This window comes from Aplidium turbinatum, chromosome 12 (genome assembly GCF_918807975.1).
Source record: "Aplidium turbinatum chromosome 12, kaAplTurb1.1, whole genome shotgun sequence".
Taxonomy (NCBI): Eukaryota; Metazoa; Chordata; class Ascidiacea; order Aplousobranchia; family Polyclinidae; genus Aplidium; species Aplidium turbinatum.
Genome location: NC_137483.1, coordinates 7,018,743 through 7,040,740, shown reverse-complemented (window position 1 = coordinate 7,040,740; position 21,998 = coordinate 7,018,743). Strand labels below are relative to the sequence as shown.

The window sequence follows — 21,998 nt, the reverse complement described above, 5'->3', positions numbered from 1 at the left end:
ATGACATGTAGCATGACATGTAGCATGACATGTAGCATGACATGTAGCATGACATGTAGCATGACATGTAGCATGACATGTAGCATGACATGTAGCATGACATGTAGCATGACATGTAGCATGACATGTAGCATGACATGTAGCATGACATGTAGCATGACATGTAGCATGACATGTAGCATGACATGTAGCATGACATGTAGCATGACATGTAGCATGACATATAGCATGACATATAGCCATAGACATCTTATTATAACTAGACCGCGCATCGTCACTTCTCTCGTTTATGATTTTTGAAGAAAGCACGTTCAGATGTCCGCCATTTTAGTGTACCGATTCCGCGCGTTTGTCAATGCTTTTGTAGGGACCCGTAATGAATTTTCATTGTTTTTAATTCAGTTCAATTTATTTTTCCTTGTCAGAATGCAAAAGAAATGATATTGTGAAAAAGAAATATAGGAACAAAACCAACAAAAGGAAATGGTGGCAAAACCATAATGGTTTAAGACGTGCATGAAAGGATCTAATATTGCGGTATATGAATCGATAAATATACAGTAGTTAAGCACGGCCACCAAACCTGATACTTTAAAACAAGTAGAAGTAGATGAATTAATTAAGAATCAGTCGCCTCCTCGTTCGTGAAACAACTGGAGCGCCAATTCTTAAAGCAATGAGAACACGACTGAACACAACTTAACTTTCTACAAAATGTAATTCTCCCATCATATTTGCGTTTCTTAAAAAACTCAGTTGTTGTGAACAAATAATTGACAAAACAAATAGTTTTCTATGCAACAACACAACCGCAGCTTTTACCAGGATTCTGTTCAATAAAGATTGATTGCTTTCAACTTTCTCCGTTGTAGCAAAACGTTGCATTATGCTGACATTCCGAACATTTCCTTTTTGTCAATTTACAAAAAAGCTGCAACTTCGTACATTGCTGATTATGCTGCCAAAATGTGCGCAAAGATAACGTTACGTGCAAGGTGCCGCTTTGATGATGATGGCGTATGAGCGATCTTTCCAGGCTAGATTGGAGGGCAGGAAATCTTCAGCCACTCAACAGTCTCGTCGTCCAGGACCCTCAGACCATGCGTACCGTGTGGAGGCCGGTTGATTAGGCAGCGGTGGATGACATGGTCTGCGGTCTGTTCAGTGGCACCAGACTCGCATTCTGATGAAGGAGTCAGGCCCCACTTGTGCATGTCCGAACGGAAGTGGCCGACGCCAGTTCGCAGGCGGTTAAGCCTGACCCACGCAAGCCTTGCGAGGGACATCCCTGGTGGACGGGGATCGGCGTCGGGTATGAAGTCACGGAGCGTGGAGGTGTGATTTTGCCACTCCGTGTTCCACATATGGTTCGTCCAGTGTGCCGCACTTAAACCAAGTTCTTCTGCGTTCTTAATAGTTGTTGTGCGGCAGGCACAAAGGGGTGTCTTGATTTCAGCCGCTGCTTTATAGGTGGTGGTCTCTTGAATGCTGCATGGAGGAGATGGTCGGGGTCCAAAGCGCGGCGAGCGAGAGAAATCGTGGCTCCTTTACGGCGTAGCTCAGCGGGTTGGATGCCTGCTAGGATGGGTAGGCAGTCCGTTGGAGTGGGACGCAGGCATCCAGTCACAGTACGCAGTGCGTCGTTGATGGCGGTATCAATCTGGTGGGTGTGAGAACTACGACACCAGACCGGCGCGCAGTACTCAGCGGTGGAATGAACAAGGGCTATGGTAGCTGTACGAAGAGTTTTAGCACCAGCTCTCCAGCCGGAACCCGCTAATCGCCTCAAAAGTGCGACGCGTGTAGATAGTTTTTGCGCAGTGACTTCAAGTGCCGGCCGTACGCGAGTGACTCGTCCAGGGCTATGCCGAGGCATGCAGGTTCGGCACAGTAGGGAAGGCGCTCCCCATCAATGCCGACGTTTATCCCACGCTGTGCCTCCCGATTGCCAAGGCGGAAGGCCGCCCACACTGTCTTTGACTTGCTGAGCTGTAGCTTCCATTTCTGGAGGTATGCTGATAGTGTTTGCATGTCTTGGCTGAGGTTCCTCTCCACTGACTGCCAGTTTCCTGCTGAGTGCAGGAGTGCCAGGTCGTCTGCGTAAGCATATTTCCAGGAGATGGAGGGGGGCAAATCGTAGGTGTATATGTTGAACAGGTGAGGAGCCAAGACTGAGCCCTGTGGGACGCCGTTTTTAAGTCGACGTAGTCTGCTTTGACGACCGCTACCGGTTGTGAGGGTAAAACTGCGGTTTTGCACAAGTTCCATCATCATATGGACCATGTGTCTATCAGGGAGCAGACGGAGTAACTTGCAGGTAAGGCCGCTATGCCATACGGCATCACAGTCAGCCGCGAGACCAACAAACACGGCGCCAGCTCTCCTCCCAGCCGAGAAGCCGTCCCCAACGTCCCGGGTCACAAGTGTGACCCGATCCACGGCCGACCGCCCGTGCCGGAAACCAGCCCGCCCACGGGGGAGCTGGTGATCTATTATTGGTTCGACACGGGCGTAGATGAGTCTCTCGAGGATCTTGAAGGGGATGAAGAGCAGTGAGATTGGACGGTAGCTCTTCGGGTCCCCTGGGGGCTTATTCGGCTTAGGAACTGCAACCACAAGGGCTCTTCTCCAGATTCTGGGAATTCTCAGGTGGCGCAAACAGCAGGAAAGGAAGTCTTTTAACCAGGACTTTAAGGAGGCAGCAGCATGGAGTATCAGCTCCGGACAAAGGTGGTCAGGGCCCGGGGCTTTACCCGGCTTTATGTGCTGGAGGGCGGCGAAAAATTCTTCCCGGGTGAACTCACCCGAGATGTTGTCCCCGTCTGGGGTTGTTACCCTCCAGAGGTCCGTCATTTCTTGCAAGACGGATCTATCTGATTCACGGTCTCTCGATTTGTATTTCCCGTTCTCCACAAGTTGTGAGGCGATGGAATTTGCTGAAACGGGACATTGTTGACGAGAGGCACGTGATCTGCCAGTTAGGTTGTTCAGTGTACTCCATGCTATGCGGCTGGAGTGCGTAAAGTCGGTTGATTCAACGGCTTCTGTCCAGCGCTCCTTCCTCTTTGAGTCCAGCCTTGCCAGCCGAGCTGTGGCTGAGCTGTTGGTGTCATTGCCCTGAGGGGCGTGGAGGAAGTCGGAGTAGAGGCTTTCGCACTCCTTATCCCAGCATGGTATGTAGGTCTTTCGTCGGCCGCGGGGATGGATTGTTTTTCCGCTGATGTTATTGCATCACAAAAGTCCTGGTAGGCTTTTTCCACGTTGTTGGTGTGAGGGGATGGGAGATACTGTGTGGCTACATTTGTGAGGAGGCTATAGTACTCCCAGTTAGCCATTTTGAAGTTCCATCGCTTAACAGGCTTGCTCGGGACAGGCATTATGAGCGTTGGAGCCGTGATAATCGAGGGTCGATTTTGGGACCTGGGGAACTTCTCTAGTACACGTCTGCCCGGTTGGCAATTATCGGGGTCATCACTTGCGAAAGCCAGATCGGGGTTTGTACCAGTGTTCCAGCGTCCGGAGAAGAAGCTCGCTGCACCCTTGGGATCGTGCAGTAGGGTGAGGTTATTATTGGCTGACCATGAGGCCAGGCTTTCTCCGTCGATTTTGATGGTGTTGTAGCCCCAGTCAACGTGGTGGCAATTAAAATCGCCAGCATAGAGGCTGGATTGGGGGAACACTGGGATGGCTGTTGGTGTTAAGCGTGAGGGTGGTGGCTTATAGACATTGATTATGTGATAGCCTGATATGTCTATGCATAGCCACTCTATCTCCGATTGGGCACTGGACTGGGGTATTGGCGTCCAGCTCAGTTGCTCATGGACAAACGTGGCGAGGCCGTGTTTCCTGCTGATGGTTGCGCCTGCGAGTGTGAAGTTGGGTAATACCAACTTATCTACAGATGTGCAGTGAGTCTCCTGGAGGAGAATGACGAAGGCCTGATGTTTTGCGGCCAGGTACTCGATGATGCTGAGCTTGCTGGCCGTAGTGCCCTCGGTGTTCAGCTGCAGTACGGTGGGTCGTCGGTACTTTTCGACAGAGGAGCTGCCGCGCCCTGAGAAGGGCGTTTCCCTATCCACCCTGCGCTGAACCTGGGCCTGGTTTGCTCGAGTATGACAAGCTTCGCATATCTTTTTTTCTTTAAGATATGGTACTGACGGGAGGGGCCACGAGAAGGTGCTTGTTCTTCCCCACGAGAAGGTGCCCCTTTGAACTGAGTTCACACACTTTACCTGTTCGACCCAGCTTCTTATCGTTTAAAGATAGAAGTGGGTTTTTTAAATCTTCTTTCAGTGTTGTATATATTTGTGAGGAAACTGAATTATATATGCATTAAACGATTACTAACTACCACAGCTGGGAAATTACCTCTTCGTCCAGGCATTGTGGAAGCTATTGGGGTAGCTGTGCTTGGAAATATAAATCATTCCAAGATATTTACTAATCTCACGGATCATGTGTTTGAATGCACCGTTGCCGATAATCACATTTTTACGCTAGTCAAAACTGTGTCCAAATGTTATTTAAAAATTAGGTTTTACCACATTTGTAAGGAAACCTGCAAGCAAATACAAAGTAAATTGGTTCGTAAAACGCTTAACAAAACAATGCTTTTCAAACACCAATAAACCACTTCCTTTCGACATCACATCAGTATTGGTGAATATTTAATTTGTTTTGATTTTGTTGAGCTATACGTTATAGCCGCTATAATATAGCGTATCATTCGCTTAGGTTTGATGTAATAAACTGTTTGTTGCTATTTTTACAATAGGCTAATCATCAGCTCAGCTGTAACGCCAAATTGAATAAGAGTTCTGCTGAACTGCTGGAAATGATGAATTCAGTGTATCATATACGTGCTCTCGCATCGCAGTGTTTTTGCTTTATAGTATAAACTGTATGTATAATTCTGTGCAATTTAACACATGCTTTTATTCATTCCATAGATGAATAAAACCTCTATTACACCAAAGTTCTAAATTATAGTTAACAAGTTAGTTTTCTGCAGAAGCGCAACCAGCTCAGAAATGTTATCGTTAACAGCGCAGCTTTCACGCGAGTTTGAGACACTTCTTCTTCTTCGTTTGAACGTTGTTCTTCGCCACTTCAAGGGTCGAGGAGCTCTGCCTTTTACCACCCTTGGGCAGTGGCGGCGACGCGGTCTAGATGTTTGGGCAGGTGTCGAGCAGCCATTGAATTGATTCGTCATCCAATTCACGCAGACCACGCACACCATTTGGCGCATGGTAGATGGCGCAGTTACAGATGGTGTGGTCTACGGTTTGTTCCTCCATGCCACACTCACAGATCGTGGATGGAGCCATCCCCCATTTGTGCATGTTGAAGCGAAATAGTCCGACGCCAGTACGCAGGCGGTTGAGCCGCACCCAGGCCTTCCTTGGCAAATGCATTCCGTTTGGGTGGTGGCTGGTGTCAGAGATGAAACTTTGGAGTCTTGAGGAGTTCTTCTTCCACTCCGAGCTCCATTGGTGGTTCGCCCAGGTAGGCGCACTGATGGATTGGTCTTCAGCACTTTTCATCAGGAGTTGTGCGGCACGTACAAATGGGTGTCTCGATTTCAGTCGCCGAGGTTTCTCGTTCACAGACTCGTAGAGACTTGAGTAGAGCAAGTGGTTGGGGTTCGTAGCGCGACGAGAGAGAGACAGGATGGCTTCTTCGCGACGAAGCTCAGCTGGTTGGATGCCTGCAAGGACAGGGAGATTTTCCGATGGTGTAGGTCGCAGGCATCCTGTCACGATACGCAAGGCATCGTTTATGGTATATGTCGATTTGATGGCAGTGGGCACTGCGGCTCCAGACAGGTGCACAGTATTCTGCTGGAGCGTGAACTAGCGCGATGGTGGCAATGCGCAGGGTATCAACTCCAGCTCCCCAGCCAGAGCCGGCCAGACGCCTTAGCAAAGCTGTGCGTGTTGAGATCTTTTTGCGTAGTGACTCCAAATGTTGACGGTAAGTGAGCGACTGTTGACGGTATTTAGGGTTTGGGCAGAAGGGCAGGGTTTTTCCATTGGTGCTGATCTTGAGCTCACGCTTTGCTTCCCGGTTGTTTAAGTGGAAGGCTGTCGTCACTGTTTTGTTTTCGCTGAGCTTCAGTCTCCATCTCTGGAGGTATGCCGAAAGTGTCGACATGTCCTAGTTTAGAGTCCCTTCTAATGTTTGCCATGGATTCGACAAGTGTAGAATGGCCAAATCATCGGCATAGGCGTACTTTGCGGATATCGTGATTGGCACGTCGTGGGTGTAGATGTTAAACAGAATGGGGGCCAGGACAGATCTTTGAGGGACGCCATTCTTAAGGCGTCGTAACCTGCTTGGTTTACCACTTCCGGTGGTGAGAGTAAAGCTTCTGTTGTAAACGAGCTCCATGATCATGCGGACCATGTGCCTGTCCGGGAGCAGGCGGAGCAGTTTGCAGATGAGGCCTTGGTGCCATACGGTGTCGTATGCAGCTGTGAGGTCAAGAAACACAGCACCAGCCTTCTTCTTTGCCTTAAAGCAGTCTTCGATGTCTTGAGTTAAGAGAGTGACTTGGTCCACAGTATCTTCACGTCGAAAACCAGCTTGCTCCCGGGGCAAGAGTGGGTCTATAATTGGTTCGACTCGAATGTAGATAAGACGTTCGAAAATTTTAAAAGGGATGCAGAGAAGAGATATAGGTCGATAGCTCTTCGGATCCTTTTGTGGCTTATGAGGCTTAGAGATCGCGACTACTTTGGCCCGTCTCCAAATTTTGGGGATCTTGAGTTGGCATAAGCAGGAAGACAGGAATTTTCACAGCCAAGACTTCATGGCGGTGCCAGCATGGAGTACAAGTTCGGGGCAGATGTTATCGGGACCAGGGGCCTTACGGGTCTTAGTAGATTGTAAGGCAGCGGTGAACTCATCCGACGTAAACTCATCAGAGATGCTTTCCTCGTCTGGTGTTGGGATTTTCCAGAGATCAGACGTTTCCCTCTTTACAAGTTTGGAGAACTTGCGATCGCCTATTTTGTAGGTCCCATTTTTTACCAGTTCTGATGCGATGTTATTGGCAGTAACGGGGCATTGGCGGGAAGGGCGTGCTGAACGACCCGTGAGGTTGTTGACAGTACTCCATGCTATCCGGCTAGAGTGTGTAAAGTCGATAGTGTTGACGGTGTTTTTCCATCGCTCTAGCCTCCGTGAGTCTAGCCGATCGAGCAGTTTTGTTGCGGCTGAGGTAGAGGCAGCACCTGGTGAGGCACGAACATAAGAGCAGTATAAATTTTCGCACTCTGAAACCTAGCACGGCGTGTAGTTCTTTCGGCGGCCGCGAGAGATAGCTTGTTTAGCTGCGGATTTGATAGCACGGCAGAAGTCTTGGTAGGCCTCATCCACGTTGGCGGTAGAAGGTGATGGTAGTTCCGCCACATTTTGATTAGTTATGAGGCTGTAGCGATTCCAATTGGCCTTTCTAAAGTTCCATCGCTTCACTGGGGCACTTGGAATGGGAGAGACAAGCTTAGGGGCAGTGATGAGCGAAGGTCGGTGTTGGGAACGTGGGAACTTCTCCAGCACACGTCTGTCAGGAAGAGAGCTGTCTGTGTCCATGCTTGCAAAGGCCAGGTCAAGGTTGGTGCCCGTTCCCCAGCGTCCGGACCAGAAGCTGGCTGGATCTTTTGGGTTGTAAAGGAGGGCGAGGTTGTTGTTCGCAGCCCAAGTAGCCAGACATTCTCCGTCGCTGTTGATGTATTTGTAACCCCAGTCGATGTGCTGGCAGTTAAAGTCACCAGCATAGATACTGGGTGAGGGGAATGCGGGTATAGATGATGGGTTCAGGCGTGAGGATGGTGGCTTGTATACATTGATGATGTTGTAATTTTCAATGCTCACACAAACCCATTCTATTTCTTCATTGACGGAGGAGTTTGCAAGCGTCCAGTTCAAGCTCTCATGCTTTGGGTTGACCCAGCTAGTGAATAGTGTGGAATTACTAGCTTGTCTGCAGAAGTGCAGTGGGTCTCCTGGAGGAGGATGACAAGAGCTCGGTTCTTATGAGCGAGCTGCTCGATCACATCAATCCTGCTGGATGTGATGCCCTCAGCGTTCAGCGGTAAGATGGTGGGACGACGGTACTTGTCGACAGTGTGACTGCCGCGCTCTGAAAAGAGCGGTTCTCGTGGGGTCTTGTGCTGAGCGCTCCGGGTCGAGGTTCGGTTTTGACAGTTTTCGTTTCGCATTTTTATAATGCTACTTACAGGGGGGACCGCGTGAAGGTGACTGTTCTCCCCCCCCCCTTTGAGACACTAACAATGGAGGACGCCTTTTTTCAATTTCTTCAATCGAAATGCGAGAAGCGCAGTCTAGTTATAATAAGATGTCTATGCATATAGCATGACATATAGCATGACATATAGCATGACATATAGCATGACATATAGCACAACATATAGCACAACACATAACATATAGCATAACTTATAGCATAATATATAGCATAACTTATTGCATAACATAACATATTAACATAACAACATATTTGATTGAAACACAAAATGATTTCAAAAGTAAATGAACAATTTAGAAAACATCGACTAGAAAACTTCATCAGAATAACACACAACAACCTCATCAAAAAATAAATATAAAAGCATGTTGCTTACTGGTTTGTGGGACTACAATAAACCCTTCTGAGCTACTCTCCGCTGATCCAAGACTATTTGTTGCCAAGCAACTCACTGAGGTGAACGTGACGTCAATCATTTGATCGAACGAACAATGACCGTTTGTAGCATCCACAGTCAATGAATGAACTTGACTGCTACCATCGTAGAACCTCCACACACATCGATGGACAATTGGATTAGCTTGACTTGAACAATTCATGACAAGATTTTGACCAGGTTGACGATAATATCTTCGATTCAAAAGAGCCAAATGATTATACTCAATGATGATTATGACAACATTGGTGGGTGGATCTGGAAAACATTGACAATCTCCAATTTTAACAGTTATTTTTACCCATTTGTTGCTATAGTAAAACGATCAAAAAGCATTATTTTGTGGCAGCTGTTACCAGAGTTAGCATTAAGGTTAAAGTTTGGGTTAAGGTAAAGGTTGGGGTTAATGTTAATGGTAAGATTAGACGTTTGCTCTGTGCCCGGGACTTCAAATTTTCAAAATTACAAGTTTTTGTTTTCACCGCCTTCAAGTTTTTCTAAAATTAGGGAAGAACTTCTCATATGGTAACTGTTACAGGAAATAAAGCTATTGTCAACTTTTTGTTGTAGGCTATGTCGTTATATGATTGATGTAATTTTTTGTATAAATCAGCTAATCTCAACTTGGCACTGCGGCGCCTTGGAGCGTTGCAAGGTTTTGCTAAGGACATCACGTAAGTGTGCGACAACTGTTGTGTATCTGTTTTATTTGAATGTGGTTAAACTGGAGGCATCACCTGACAAGGCATAAAAATAAGAGCTCAATAAGTTTGTACACTCAAAATCACAGCAACGGGGTGTAGTTTTTTCGGCGACCGCTTAGAATAGTGTCACAAACAATGCGCAAAGCCTCGCGACGGGCTGCTTTGTATCTTGACCGAACGTGCTGTTTTGATTGTGGAATTCTTATGCTATATGTTATTATCGGTTACGGTCCGGTAGTAACCTCTGATTGCGAAATCTTTATTATGTGACGTATTTCTAGAACATATTGTTGACGTGCGAACTTAGAATGTTCTGTTTTTTTTCACAATTACCAGATGTTGTTTGTTGTGATGTAGCATTACGTAACCTTGTCGAAGTTACTAGACCAAACAACCTGCTATAAATAGTGGTGTAATTTGCGTAATTATTATGAGAGATCATTATTGTAGTAGTGGTAGTTGGCAATAGACGCAAAGATTATTGTTGATCGAGAGTTGAAGTATTGAATATGAGTAAAGCAAAGTTGATGATAATATAAATTCTGATTGAAATTAGAATCGTATGTGAAGCTGTAAGTGGATTAAGTTAAACTCAATTAATAGTTGTAGGCGTTGGAATCTATAGCTGTTTACTGTTACTATTACTTCGATTACTTGCTGGAAGTGCTGAACCATTCGTTAAAGTTCTTCAAGAAATTTCATTATTTCACTAGTAGAACCATTCGACATTTGATTGACTGCTTTTAGGTTATAACCCATTAACTATGTAATTGAACCTTCTCGATTCTCTTTCTTGGTAAGAGATCGAAAGAAATCGTGACAAATGACTGCATTGCTGCGGTTTTTATAGCACAAAAGAAGCCTAGGGAAACCTAATCTACATAGTAAAATGTAATGTAGTAGTTCCGCCATGAATTGATTAATTTGATAAAATGTAGCGATTTCAACTGGCATTCTGTATTTCTTGTTTTTGTTCCATCGATTGATTGTTTGGTCCATCACTTAACGAACGCTCGAAATTGTAGCAACGAGCTTATAGAAGCAATGATAAGCGAAAGTAGCTAAGGACACGAGAAGTTATCCAGAAGAAATTTGTCAGAAGAGAACTGTTATTTTTCATGCCAAAATGTAGTTTTTACGTCACCAAACACTTTTTTACTAATAAATATTCTGCTTTAGAATAATCTACTTTTCCACGTATGCCTTCAGCAAATAATAATAGGACAAAACGTTAATTACTTGCAAACAAATATATACAGTACAACCTTTCAGGCACATTCTGTTTGACTCATTGAGCACAAACTGAAATCACGTATAAAAATAGCTCCAATGCAATTCAAAAACTTACAAACAATGTTAATATATAGCCTTTTCGTAAAGCTTCCAAATCCATCAATCGTTGTGCAAGTGTAATTTCCAGCACCAGAGGAACTTAATTGATAATGGGTAAGCGTAGAAGTTGTAGAAGAAAAACCATCGGGAAGTTCCCACTGATATGTCGCATCCAACTCACTCCCATATGCCACTGAGCAAGATAGGTCGAGATCGTTATCTCGTTCTGTGGTCAGCACATCGTTTTTCAGTCTTGCACTGCCAGAAACGTTGAACTTTACAGATCCTAAAAGTAGCGAGACAATCAGCGTAGTCAAACAAAATACGTTACACATCAAGTGCATAGTTTGAAACAAATTAAACTTATTTGGGTAACTGAAAAAAACTGGGCACTTAAAAACAGAATAATACTGTTCGCTGGGAATCTAATTGAAAAAATATTAAGTTCGTCTGGTAAACAAAGGCCAGGCTAACACAAGATGTAGAAAGTGACAACCAGTTTTAATGTGACCTAGGCTATGTTGGCAAGACCTAATTTATAAAGGAATTAAAACAAGACATAACAAGATCATCATCGTCCACCAATTGTGATTACACAGGCCATGAATTAATCCTCATGTTAAGGGCGTGGTCTGTCTGTCTGTTGAAAGCGAAGTCTTCCTCTCTACACGTCGCGATCCTTTTGGTTGGCAGATGCTACAACGTCAATGTATTTCTAATTTCTTCTCAAGGAAGTTTATGTCTACCTTGACCCCGCTGTGGTGCATGTTACTGCCAATTTTCTTAAGTTAAGCCCTCTGCGTTCATTTGTGACTCGTTTGTTAATATTTGGATTTTTTCTCTTTTGCCGACCACTGTACTAAAAAAGCCACCTGTTTTTGTTTCTCTTTTATATTGTTTGGCCTCTTTCGCATCTGCGTTTGGCACCTGTGGTCTGTTTTCGTTAAATCAGTAACTTATTAGTCGACGATACAACGTCAGTTTTCATTGAATTATACAACCATTATGACCTATTCGTTTTTCAATAATTGTCAATCCTTGAGAAAGGGAATTCGTAAATTGTACTGTAAATCGATTTGTTTCATTCTACAAAATTGCTTTTCTCTGGACGGTCGCAAATTAAGAAATCTCAAAGTTACCTGTGTTTAAAAGATTGTCTAAAAACGCACATTAAAAGAACACGTGAAAACCAATTCAAATTCATGTGTCGTGTTGTTGGAAGCAATCTAGACAGAAGAAACTGACCAGGCAGTTCAATAGAGCGAAGGTCAACGACAAACAAAATACGTCACTGTAACGTAGCAATCAAATAGACAAAGCGGACGTTACAATCAGTTTTTAGACATTTCAATCAAGAAAGTCGTCGTTGTTGACAGTGAGCGAAGTTGAATGCCAAGAAAATGGCAACAAATTCTGTAAAGGCGACAGACGTGGCAGATAAATCAAATGCCGAAGAATCAACAAATCCAGAACCCCAAACATCAAAGGTGACAACAAGATCACAATCAAAAATGCTCTACCAAGCAGAAAATGGCAGTCTGCACCCAAGCGACAGCACCAGCAAAGTTTCCAGCAAAAGCCGCTCCTCTACAATGAGCGCTAAAATTAAGAAGGCGGTAATATTAGCTCGATTGGAATCACAAAAAAGGATCTGCGAGTTGGAACAAGAGCAAGCGAAAGCAAGGGCAGAATTTGAAACAATGGTCCTAAAACAAAGTCAGCTACGTGAAGAACAAGAAAGAAAATTCCTGCAACAAGTCCAGGAAGCTAAACTAAAGGCAGAGCTCCAAGAGACAATTGCCCAACTTTCGGAAGAATCGGAAGAAGATGCTGGTGAGCGCTATAAAATGTCTAAAGACAATGTTGATATAAACGGACAATTTCAATCGAATTTAGCAACTAATGTAAACAATAATTCTGTGTATCCTATGTTATCCCAATTAACGTTGAGTGGCGTAGAAGCCAGGTCTAACATTCACGAATCTATTGTCGTTTCAAACAAAATTAATCCTTCACAAACAGTAACAAATAAATCGTTTGTGAGACATGAGCCGAGTACGTCGTATGCCCAGACCCCTGTACTAAATCAAATAAACAATAATCAATCAGTAAACTCGAAACAAATTCCAAATATTACTATCAACCCGTCCCCACTGTTGTCTGTAGAACCCCCAATCTTTGATGGAAATTCTGCTGAATACTGTGGTTTTATAGACGCATTTGATACGTTAATTGATTGTAATTTCACAGAGCCTAAACGTAAACTTTTTTATCTGTTGCAATACACCAAAGGCTCTGCGCACACTTTGGTAAAAGGGTGTCAATACATGCTTCCCCACGAAGGTTACACAAAAGCAAGAGCTTTGCTACAACAAACCTTCGGTCAAAAATTTCAAATAGCTCGCGCATGTGTTGATTCCGTCATAAACGGCCCATCTCTTCAAAATTCTAACAAGGATTCTCTAATCAAGTTCTCTTCGGAACTAACTTCCTGCATATGTACTTTGTCTGGCATGAATTACTTACAGAAAATGGACAACATGGATACCATAACAAAAATAATAAGACGCTTGCCAAGTGGCTGGTATTCTGGCTGGTTACGCGAAGTTGACGTAATTTTGCATGAAAGAAATCAAGAAATAAGCCTTTCAGATCTCTCACGGTACGTCTCGCGCAAAACGAGAGAAACGACCAATTTGGCATGCGATATTCTAAAATCTACTAAAAAACAATTCGATGATTCCAACTCCAAACGTAGGAGCAGCGTAACCTTTGCAACGCAAATAAAATCGTCGAACCATGAAAGGACATGCCATCTGTGCAGAGATAAACATTTTCTCAATCAATGCAAACAATTTCGAATGATGAATATTGACCAAAGGCTTAAATTTGTAATCGACAACAAACTCTGCAAGTGCTGTTTAAATGCTGGTCACTGGGCATATCAATGTAAAAGGAAGGACCCTTGCATAAAACCAGGATGCACTGAACGCCACACTACTCTCTTGCATCCCCCAGATGCAACACAAATCACCACAAATATCACACCCAAAGACACAACAACTCAGAAAATTGATCAACCTACACAAGCAATACGCAATGGGCTTGTCAACACACGAACCAATTCTCGCAGTCTGCTTCCCATAATCCCAGTAAAGGTTCGCCTGCAAGGAAGTAATCAAACTATCACTACACAAGCGTTTTTGGACAGTGGAAGTACAACATCTTTCATAACAAATGATTTGATAGAAAAGTTGCAAATTGCCGACTGTCAAGAAACTAATATTTGTACCATCACGCTAAACAACACTGGCAAACGTAACAAGGTAAAGGTGGTCACAAATGTCGAAATGTCAGATTTTGACGAAAACAAATACATTTCTCTAAGCTCTCTTTACTCCACTTTTCAAATTCCTGTTTCAAATACAGATATTCCTACCCTAGAAGACACTAAACACTTTCCAGAATTTGCAAACATCTCGATTGCCGATGTTGACGCAGAGGTAGGACTCCTTATTGGCAATGACAATCCGTACGTTCTCCAACCACAAGAAGTAATACAAGCAAAAGGTGGCTATTATGCCATCAAAACGGCCGTTGGCTGGCTAGTGAATTGTCCTAACAGCAAACAGGATCAAAGTAAAACTAAAAATTTCTTTACCAAAACTTCTACCCATCCAATGTGCGACATGTGCTTTGACGCTGTTGACTCAATTGTTAACTGTAAACCCGAATTATCTGTTCAACAAGCTCAATTCATGAAATCTGTTAACTCTAGTATCAAACTATTGGGAAAAACTCGACTTGCACCAATGAAGGCAATGACGATTCCTCGATTGGAGTTATCAGCTGCTACAATCTCAATTAGCTCTGAAAAAATACTACAAAGAGAGTTAAAGGTACCTTATCTTAATAAAGAGTCAATTTTTTGGACCGACAGCACAACTGTCTTGCACTATCTCAACAACTCAAACAAAGCGTTTCATACCTTCGTCTCAAATCGAGTTCAACAGATTAAAGATGCTTCAACAATTTCCCAATGGAGATACGTTCCCACTAAATGTAATCCTGCTGATCATGCTTCAAGGGGTCTCTCAATTCCAAACTTTCTTCAATGCAATCAATGGAAAAACGGCCCTGAATTTCTATGGAAACCACAATCTCAATGGCCTAAGCAACCAAAATTTCTCGAAGTCGTGGACAATGACCCAGAAATTAAACAACCAAAGCAAACGTGTTTTGCAACCCAAAGCGAATCCCACTTTCTGGAAGATCTTTTGGGTAAGTATTCTTCTTGGTACAAGCTGAAAAGAATCGTTGCTTGGCTTTTCCGTTGTAAGCATAAATTTCTGACTTTAAGACTCACTAACCTTGCAAATAGACAAAATGCTCCAGCACATAATCTTTGCTTGTCTATAGATGAGCTCACAAAGGCGCAAAACTTTATTTTTACCTTTGTTCAGTCAAAACACTTTGCCAACGAAATCAGCCAACTGAAAGCACAAAAGCCATTAAACAACTGCAGTAGCTTAATAAAATTCGACCCTTTCTTAGAAAACAATTTACTAAGAATTGGTGGCCGCATCAAAGCTGCACCTCTCAAACACGATGCAAAACATCAAATTATCCTTCCAAACCGCTCCCAAATTGTTCCTCTCATCATTCAAGAAATGCACGACACATTGGGTCACAGTGGCAGAGAACACGTCCTGTCTGCCCTGCGCGAAAATCTATGGATTATAAAAGCCAATTCAGCAGTCCGTAAGGTTTTATCCAAATGTGTTGATTGCCGCAAAAGAAGCGGAAAACTCAGCACACAAAAAATGGCTGATCTTCCTAAAAACAGATTGACACCAGACAAACCTCCATTCACCTACGTTGGTGTAGACTATTTTGGCCCATTTATTATTAAAAAGGGTAGAACAGAACATAAAAGATACGGTGTCATTTTTACTTGCCTTGTAATAAGAGCCGTACACATTGAAATCGCAAACTCTCTTGACACTTCATCTTTTATACTCGCTCTACGACGATTCATCGCAAGAAGAGGGCAAGTAGAAGAAATTAGATCTGACAATGGTTCAAACTTTGTTGGCGGTGAACGAGAAATGAGAGAAGCCATCAAATCATGGAACAACAGTCAAATCGAAGATGCTTTAACACAGAAAAGCATCAAGTGGATCTTTAACTCTCCAAGTGCATCCCATCATGGTGGTGTGTGGGAAAGACAAATCAGATCCATTAGGAAAATCTTATCAGTTATCTGTAAAGGCCAAACTTTAACAGATGAAACGCTGACTACCTTCATGTGTGAAGTAGAAAACATTATTAACAGTCGTCCACTTACAAAATCGTCAGACGATCCTAATGACATGGAGGCTCTCACACCGAACCATTTGCTTCTTCTAAAACAGCAAATAAACCTTCCTCCAGGCTCATTCACAAACAAAAAAGAGCTTTACTCTCGAAAACGCTGGAGACAAGTCCAATACATGGCCGACGTCTTTTGGACACGGTGGGTAAAAGAGTACTTACCTTTGCTCCAGCAAAAACAAAGGTGGACCAAAAAATCTCCTAATCTGACTGTGGGGGACATAGTTTTAATCGCAGATAACACACCCCGAAACAATTGGCTCATGGGTCGCGTAATTCAAACGTTTCCCGACAAAAATGGCATTGTCCGTAGCGTTAGCGTTCAAACTAAACAGTCCTTGATTGTCAGACCAATTCAAAAGTTATGCTTGATCGTTCCTGCAAAACCAATGTAAATTTGTGCTGATTTTGTTTTCTCATGTTGTTTATACCTGTGTATTTGAACAAATGTACGAGGCCTTAAAGGGGAGGGAATGTTACTGCCAATTTTCTTAAGTTAAGCCCTCTGCGTTCATTTGTGACTCGTTTGTTAATATTTGGATTTTTTCTCTTTTGCCGACCACTGTACTAAAAAAGCCACCTGTTTTTGTTTCTCTTTTATATTGTTTGGCCTCTTTCGCATCTGCGTTTGGCACCTGTGGTCTGTTTTCGTTAAATCAGTAACTTATTAGTCGACGATACAACGTCAGTTTTCATTGAATTATACAACCATTATGACCTATTCGTTTTTCAATAATTGTCAATCCTTGAGAAAGGGAATTCGTAAATTGTACTGTAAATCGATTTGTTTCATTCTACAAAATTGCTTTTCTCTGGACGGTCGCAAATTAAGAAATCTCAAAGTTACCTGTGTTTAAAAGATTGTCTAAAAACGCACATTAAAAGAACACGTGAAAACCAATTCAAATTCATGTGTCGTGTTGTTGGAAGCAATCTAGACAGAAGAAACTGACCAGGCAGTTCAATAGAGCGAAGGTCAACGACAAACAAAATACGTCACTGTAACGTAGCAATCAAATAGACAAAGCGGACGTTACAGTGCAATGTTGACGCATCTGACCTGCGAGATCCAGCAGGTGCTGCGCTCAACGTGTCTAAGTCATTTGAGTCTGTCCAATTAGAAGATTTCACCAACGTCTCTTATTTTAACCTTGGATTAAAGAGTCGCAAACTGGATGTTGTCCTCGGGATTGACCAGGCAGATCCATCTTACCATGGCTCTGTCGTTGCGTTATAGACACTTGACGGTGTTTACTGATGTTGCCCACATCTTGGAGCCATAGAGAATGACACGTCTCAAACAGCTTGAGTAAACTTGACCTCTGATTGCAGCGTGAAGTTGTTTGCTTACGAGAATAGGGAATCTCTGAATTTTTTTCAGACTGACTTGCACCTCGTGATGCAAGCCTTAAAGCAGCCGGCGGCCATCGCGGCCATGGCCACTAAGTAGTGCTTGAATGACCTCCTGTGCTACCTCCTCCGTCGGCCAAGTTTGACGGCCGGTTTCTTCTAGCCAATTATTTAATTTCGCAATAGAATAATCGTGGATTAAATGTCGAAAATATGTAGTATCAAAGAGTGACGCAGAAGTAGGTCAGCGCATCATAGTCACTACTGTTGTATTGAATATATCCAGCTGCGATCACCAGCGCTGTAAGTCTTGTTTGCAATTCCCGATGTTTATTTTAACGAAGTGTTAATCCGAAGTGCTAATTTACATCGGCTGGCAATATTGTCGTTTTTATATCGATTCAATGTTGTCGGATATTGAATCGTTAGTAGTTAATCATGCATAGTATCCCCCTCGTGGGTATCACCAAAGGTAGCCCCAAGGGTCCTATCACCTTACAGGTATCACCGGAAGTGGTATTGACGGAAGTGGTATCACCACAGATAGGGTATTGACATATTATATAGGTATGTTCGGCGCGTGACATGACTCTATGATAGTATTTTTTTTAAATACGATAAACAATGATTTAAAATAAGTAACAAGAATGTTAAAATATAAATTTCATCAAAACTAATGAAACCGTTTTGTTCTACACATCTGTTGGTGGTAAAAACTCTCATAACCCAGTAGGTCTAAAGTCCACTAAACAGAGATTTGTCTATCATAAGCAGTTTTGTTGTGGATGCACGAACTCAGCCTGCTTCCTGAAGTAGACTTTTATAAACTAGCCTAGCAAGCAGCTGGTACAATACACTCTTAGTTTATTTTTTTAAATACGATAAACGATGATTGTTTTTGAAATGCGTTTTCTGCAACAAGGACATGTGCTAATTTTTTGTTCACAAGTTCGGCAACAACATAAATGTCCGCACGGTAAAAGTATAATATTGGTTCGTTTATCTAAGCAGACAACACAAAGATTGTTATCGATGACCTCTGTCTCCACCCTTCTTTGTGGTCGTTGAAGACCTTCCATGAGTAACTCCCCCGCAGGTCTAGCTGGTTCACTTTGTAGGCGTGAAGTATCAGGTTCCCCAGAAAAGAACATATATCGTTGTTCTGTTCTCGAGCGATGGTTGTTGATCAAAACCCGTCCATCTCTTGTGAAACTGCTATGTGGACCGTTTAAAAATTGACTGGTGATGATTTCTATGAAACGCGTTCCTTTCTTATTTTTCAAGTATTCACATCTGTCAAAAATGATCATGGTAAGTTGTTTTGTTCATTTTTTTTTTAATTTAATTTGATTGGTATGTTACTTACAGAGGGCTCCATTTTGCAAAGTTTATGAAATGGATGGGTATATTCTTTATAAAAAAATTTCAACAGGCGTTTTTTTTTTAATTATTTAAACTTAAATCCAATTCATTAACCAAAAAGCGAACCTAGAAATAAAAAAGTATTGGCTCCCTTACTGATCATGACTCTTCAACAAATTTATTACAACGCAATACCATAAACGAATGTTTGTTTTTCTTCTCGTACAATACGTAGTGGGAACTGATAGCGTGTAAGTTAGCAAACTGTCTGTCTGTATGTATATGTTTTGTATATGTTCTGTATGTGTCTGCATGTTTTGTTAATTTTTTATCGGTTTGGTTGCAGCCATGTTTTTTCGTGAAACTGTTTGCTTGCAGGAATAGAGTTTTCACTATTGATTCTGGTAAGTAGGTCTACTGGTTCGATTCCAGGTCTTTCCAAAAACTGTGTTTCATTTTTATGGGCAGTAGATCTTTCGAGTTTCATAACTTGTCATTGATTGGTGGGATCTTTTGGTAATTTTATTGGTATATGAGGTTTCACTGTTGTTTCGAATGTTTAGGTTGATTGAAGATTTCGTTGTACTTTGATGAGTTTTTTGATCTGTGGATCGGTTTTAGTTCATTGTACGGCAAATGATCAAAGGGTTGGCTATAATTATTATAATCTATGACTTGTCCAAAAACCTTAATAAATACTGCATTTAATCATCTTGAACAATGATAAATACTGCATTTTTTCATCCTTTCGGTTAATCTTCGTTTCGGTTTATGTTAGTTTCGGTAAACTTTTATTTCTTTAGGTCTACGTTTTGCTAAAACAGTGGTTTCAGCTAAACCTTTATAGTAACGTTTAATACATGTAACTATAACCTGGAGTAATAGCTTGGTCAAAACAACGTATCTTTAGGTTTATCATACAGGAATAACAGTTACGATTGTGTGTTATGATGCTTATTACAACTAAACCACACTCTATGATAATGACATGACGATACAACTCAATACACAGCCACTAAATTAAGACATGTAGAACCTCCTGTTTTAGTTGTGTTCCGTTTAAACCCATGTATCTCATCATTGATAGTAATTTTGATAAATACAGCTAACTTGGAAATTATTTTTGTTGATATAGTATCGCTTAAAGATTGTAAGAGTAATGGCTTGGTTAAAACAACGTAACTTTAGGTTTATCATGCAGGAATAAATTTTATATTTTTATTTTAGATGATGCTAATACCAGCTAAACAATCAACATTTCTTTTTTACAATGAGAACACCAAATGAACAGCTATAGAGCAAATTGTTACAACATATACTTCTACAATCGGAGGACTGGAAAAAAATCAACAAACCTAGCACAATCTATATCACAAATTGTTACCTTAAGACAAGCATGAAAAAATACAAAACTGCAGAATGAGAGCTCAAATTTTGCAACACGTAATGACACCTGCTGATAAAAACACACAAACAAATCTCCAAACACAGATTTTAACGTTACAAATTATGCAACAGAAACTTGTGATATTTTGTTGTAGTTTCTTAAGCTTGTAAAAATAAAATTGCAATTTGTTGAAAATATTTTTTAAATTTGTAAAAGAAAACTTAAGTTTGTGACTTAACATAATTTTTCATGTGTATGTTTTCAGAGGTAAACTTTCAGTTTACAATTTGTCAAAACTACTTTTTAGTTTGTAAAACAAAACTTAACTATTTTTTTTTTATTTAAAATAATTTTTCATGTGTATGTTGTTAGAATAAAAGTTTTTAGTTTACGATTTGTCAAAACTACTTTTTAGTTTGTAAAACAAAACTTAACTATTTTTTTTTTTATTTAAAATAATTTTTCATGTGTATGTTGTCAGAATAAAAGTTTTTAGTTTACGATTTGTCAAAACTACTTTTTAGTTTGTAAAACAAAACTTAACTATTTTTTTTTATTTAAAATAATTTTTCGTGTTTATGTTATTAGAATAAAACTTTATGATTTATTAAAATCATTTTTTTCAGTTTTGTAAGTTGCAGAACTAACATTTTTTAATTTCTTAAATTTTTTTTTTCGTGCTAATGTTTTAAAAAGTTTTAGTTTACAGTTTGTTGAAATAATTTTGTTTTCAGTTTTAAATTATGGAACTTAAAAGTTTGTAGTTTGTTAAAAGTATTTTTCAGTTTAATAAAAGTTATGTTTGTGATAAATTTTTCGTGTATATGTTATTAGAACAAAACTTTCAGTTTACAATTTGTCAAAACTACTTTTTAGTTTGTAAAACAAAACTTAACTATTTTTTTTTTTTCGTGCTAATGTTTTAAAAAGTTTTAGTTTACAGTTTTAAATTATGGAACTTAAAAGTTTGTAGTTTGTTAAAAGTATTTTTTAGTTGTTGGTGTTTGCAATAAAAAGTTTATGATATATTAAAATTCTTTTTTTTTTCAGTTTTGTAAGTTACAGAACTAACATTTTTAATTTCTTAAAATGTTTTAAAAAAGTTTTAGTGTACTGTTTGTTGAAATAATTTTTTTATTTCTCTCAAGAATAATACATCTGCTTATTTATTCTTTTTGTTTAAGATGAGGTATTTCCAGCAGCCATAAGCTTACTCCCAGCAACCTTAAGCGTATTTCCAGCAACTTAAAGCACACTTATGATTTGCAAACTCTTAAATTGTTTTTATAATATTAATCTAAAAAGCATAAAACACTTTTGATGTATCACACATGAGACTTTTGAATGACAACACTGTTTACTTAGGGTTTCACCTCCATTCGGTTCTGAAGGTTTTATTGTTGAGCTGTTGGATCCATGATCAATCCCACGCTTACATTTTTAAAACGGATTAGTGTCTTGTTTATACTATGGTCACAAGTATTTTTTTTCACATTTTCAACCACTGTTATTTTTGTTAAACACACGCATGGTTTACTTTGTAGATGCTAAAAATTTTATATTAGTAGTTTTATGAAGCATATTACTTAAAGTGATTTATATTTTCTACCTGCTACAACTGCAATTTAATTTCACATTCATTCTTAGCGATTTAGAGATTACTTATGTATATTCTTCCTATTCCATAAGTACAAATCAGCTGTAAAGATAATGATTACCTATAACTAACTGTTTTGAAGTAACAACACAATATTTTTGAATCGTGGTAAGTTGTATTGCATAAAT

The 21,998-nt window shown here is 40.9% G+C and overlaps 1 protein-coding gene across 1 annotated transcript in view; it reads right to left on the bottom strand.

The window, feature by feature from the left end:
• Positions 1-21,998, bottom strand: part of LOC145780537 (uncharacterized) — an 86,435-nt gene that overhangs the window by 8,293 nt on the left and 56,144 nt on the right. The window contains exons 6-7 of the mRNA XM_082592164.1: positions 10,758-11,027; positions 8,646-8,963 (exon numbers count right to left, since the gene is read on the bottom strand). Coding sequence (XP_082448290.1) covers positions 8,646-8,963; positions 10,758-11,027 — 588 coding nt within the window. The remainder of the gene's footprint in view (positions 1-8,645; positions 8,964-10,757; positions 11,028-21,998) is intronic.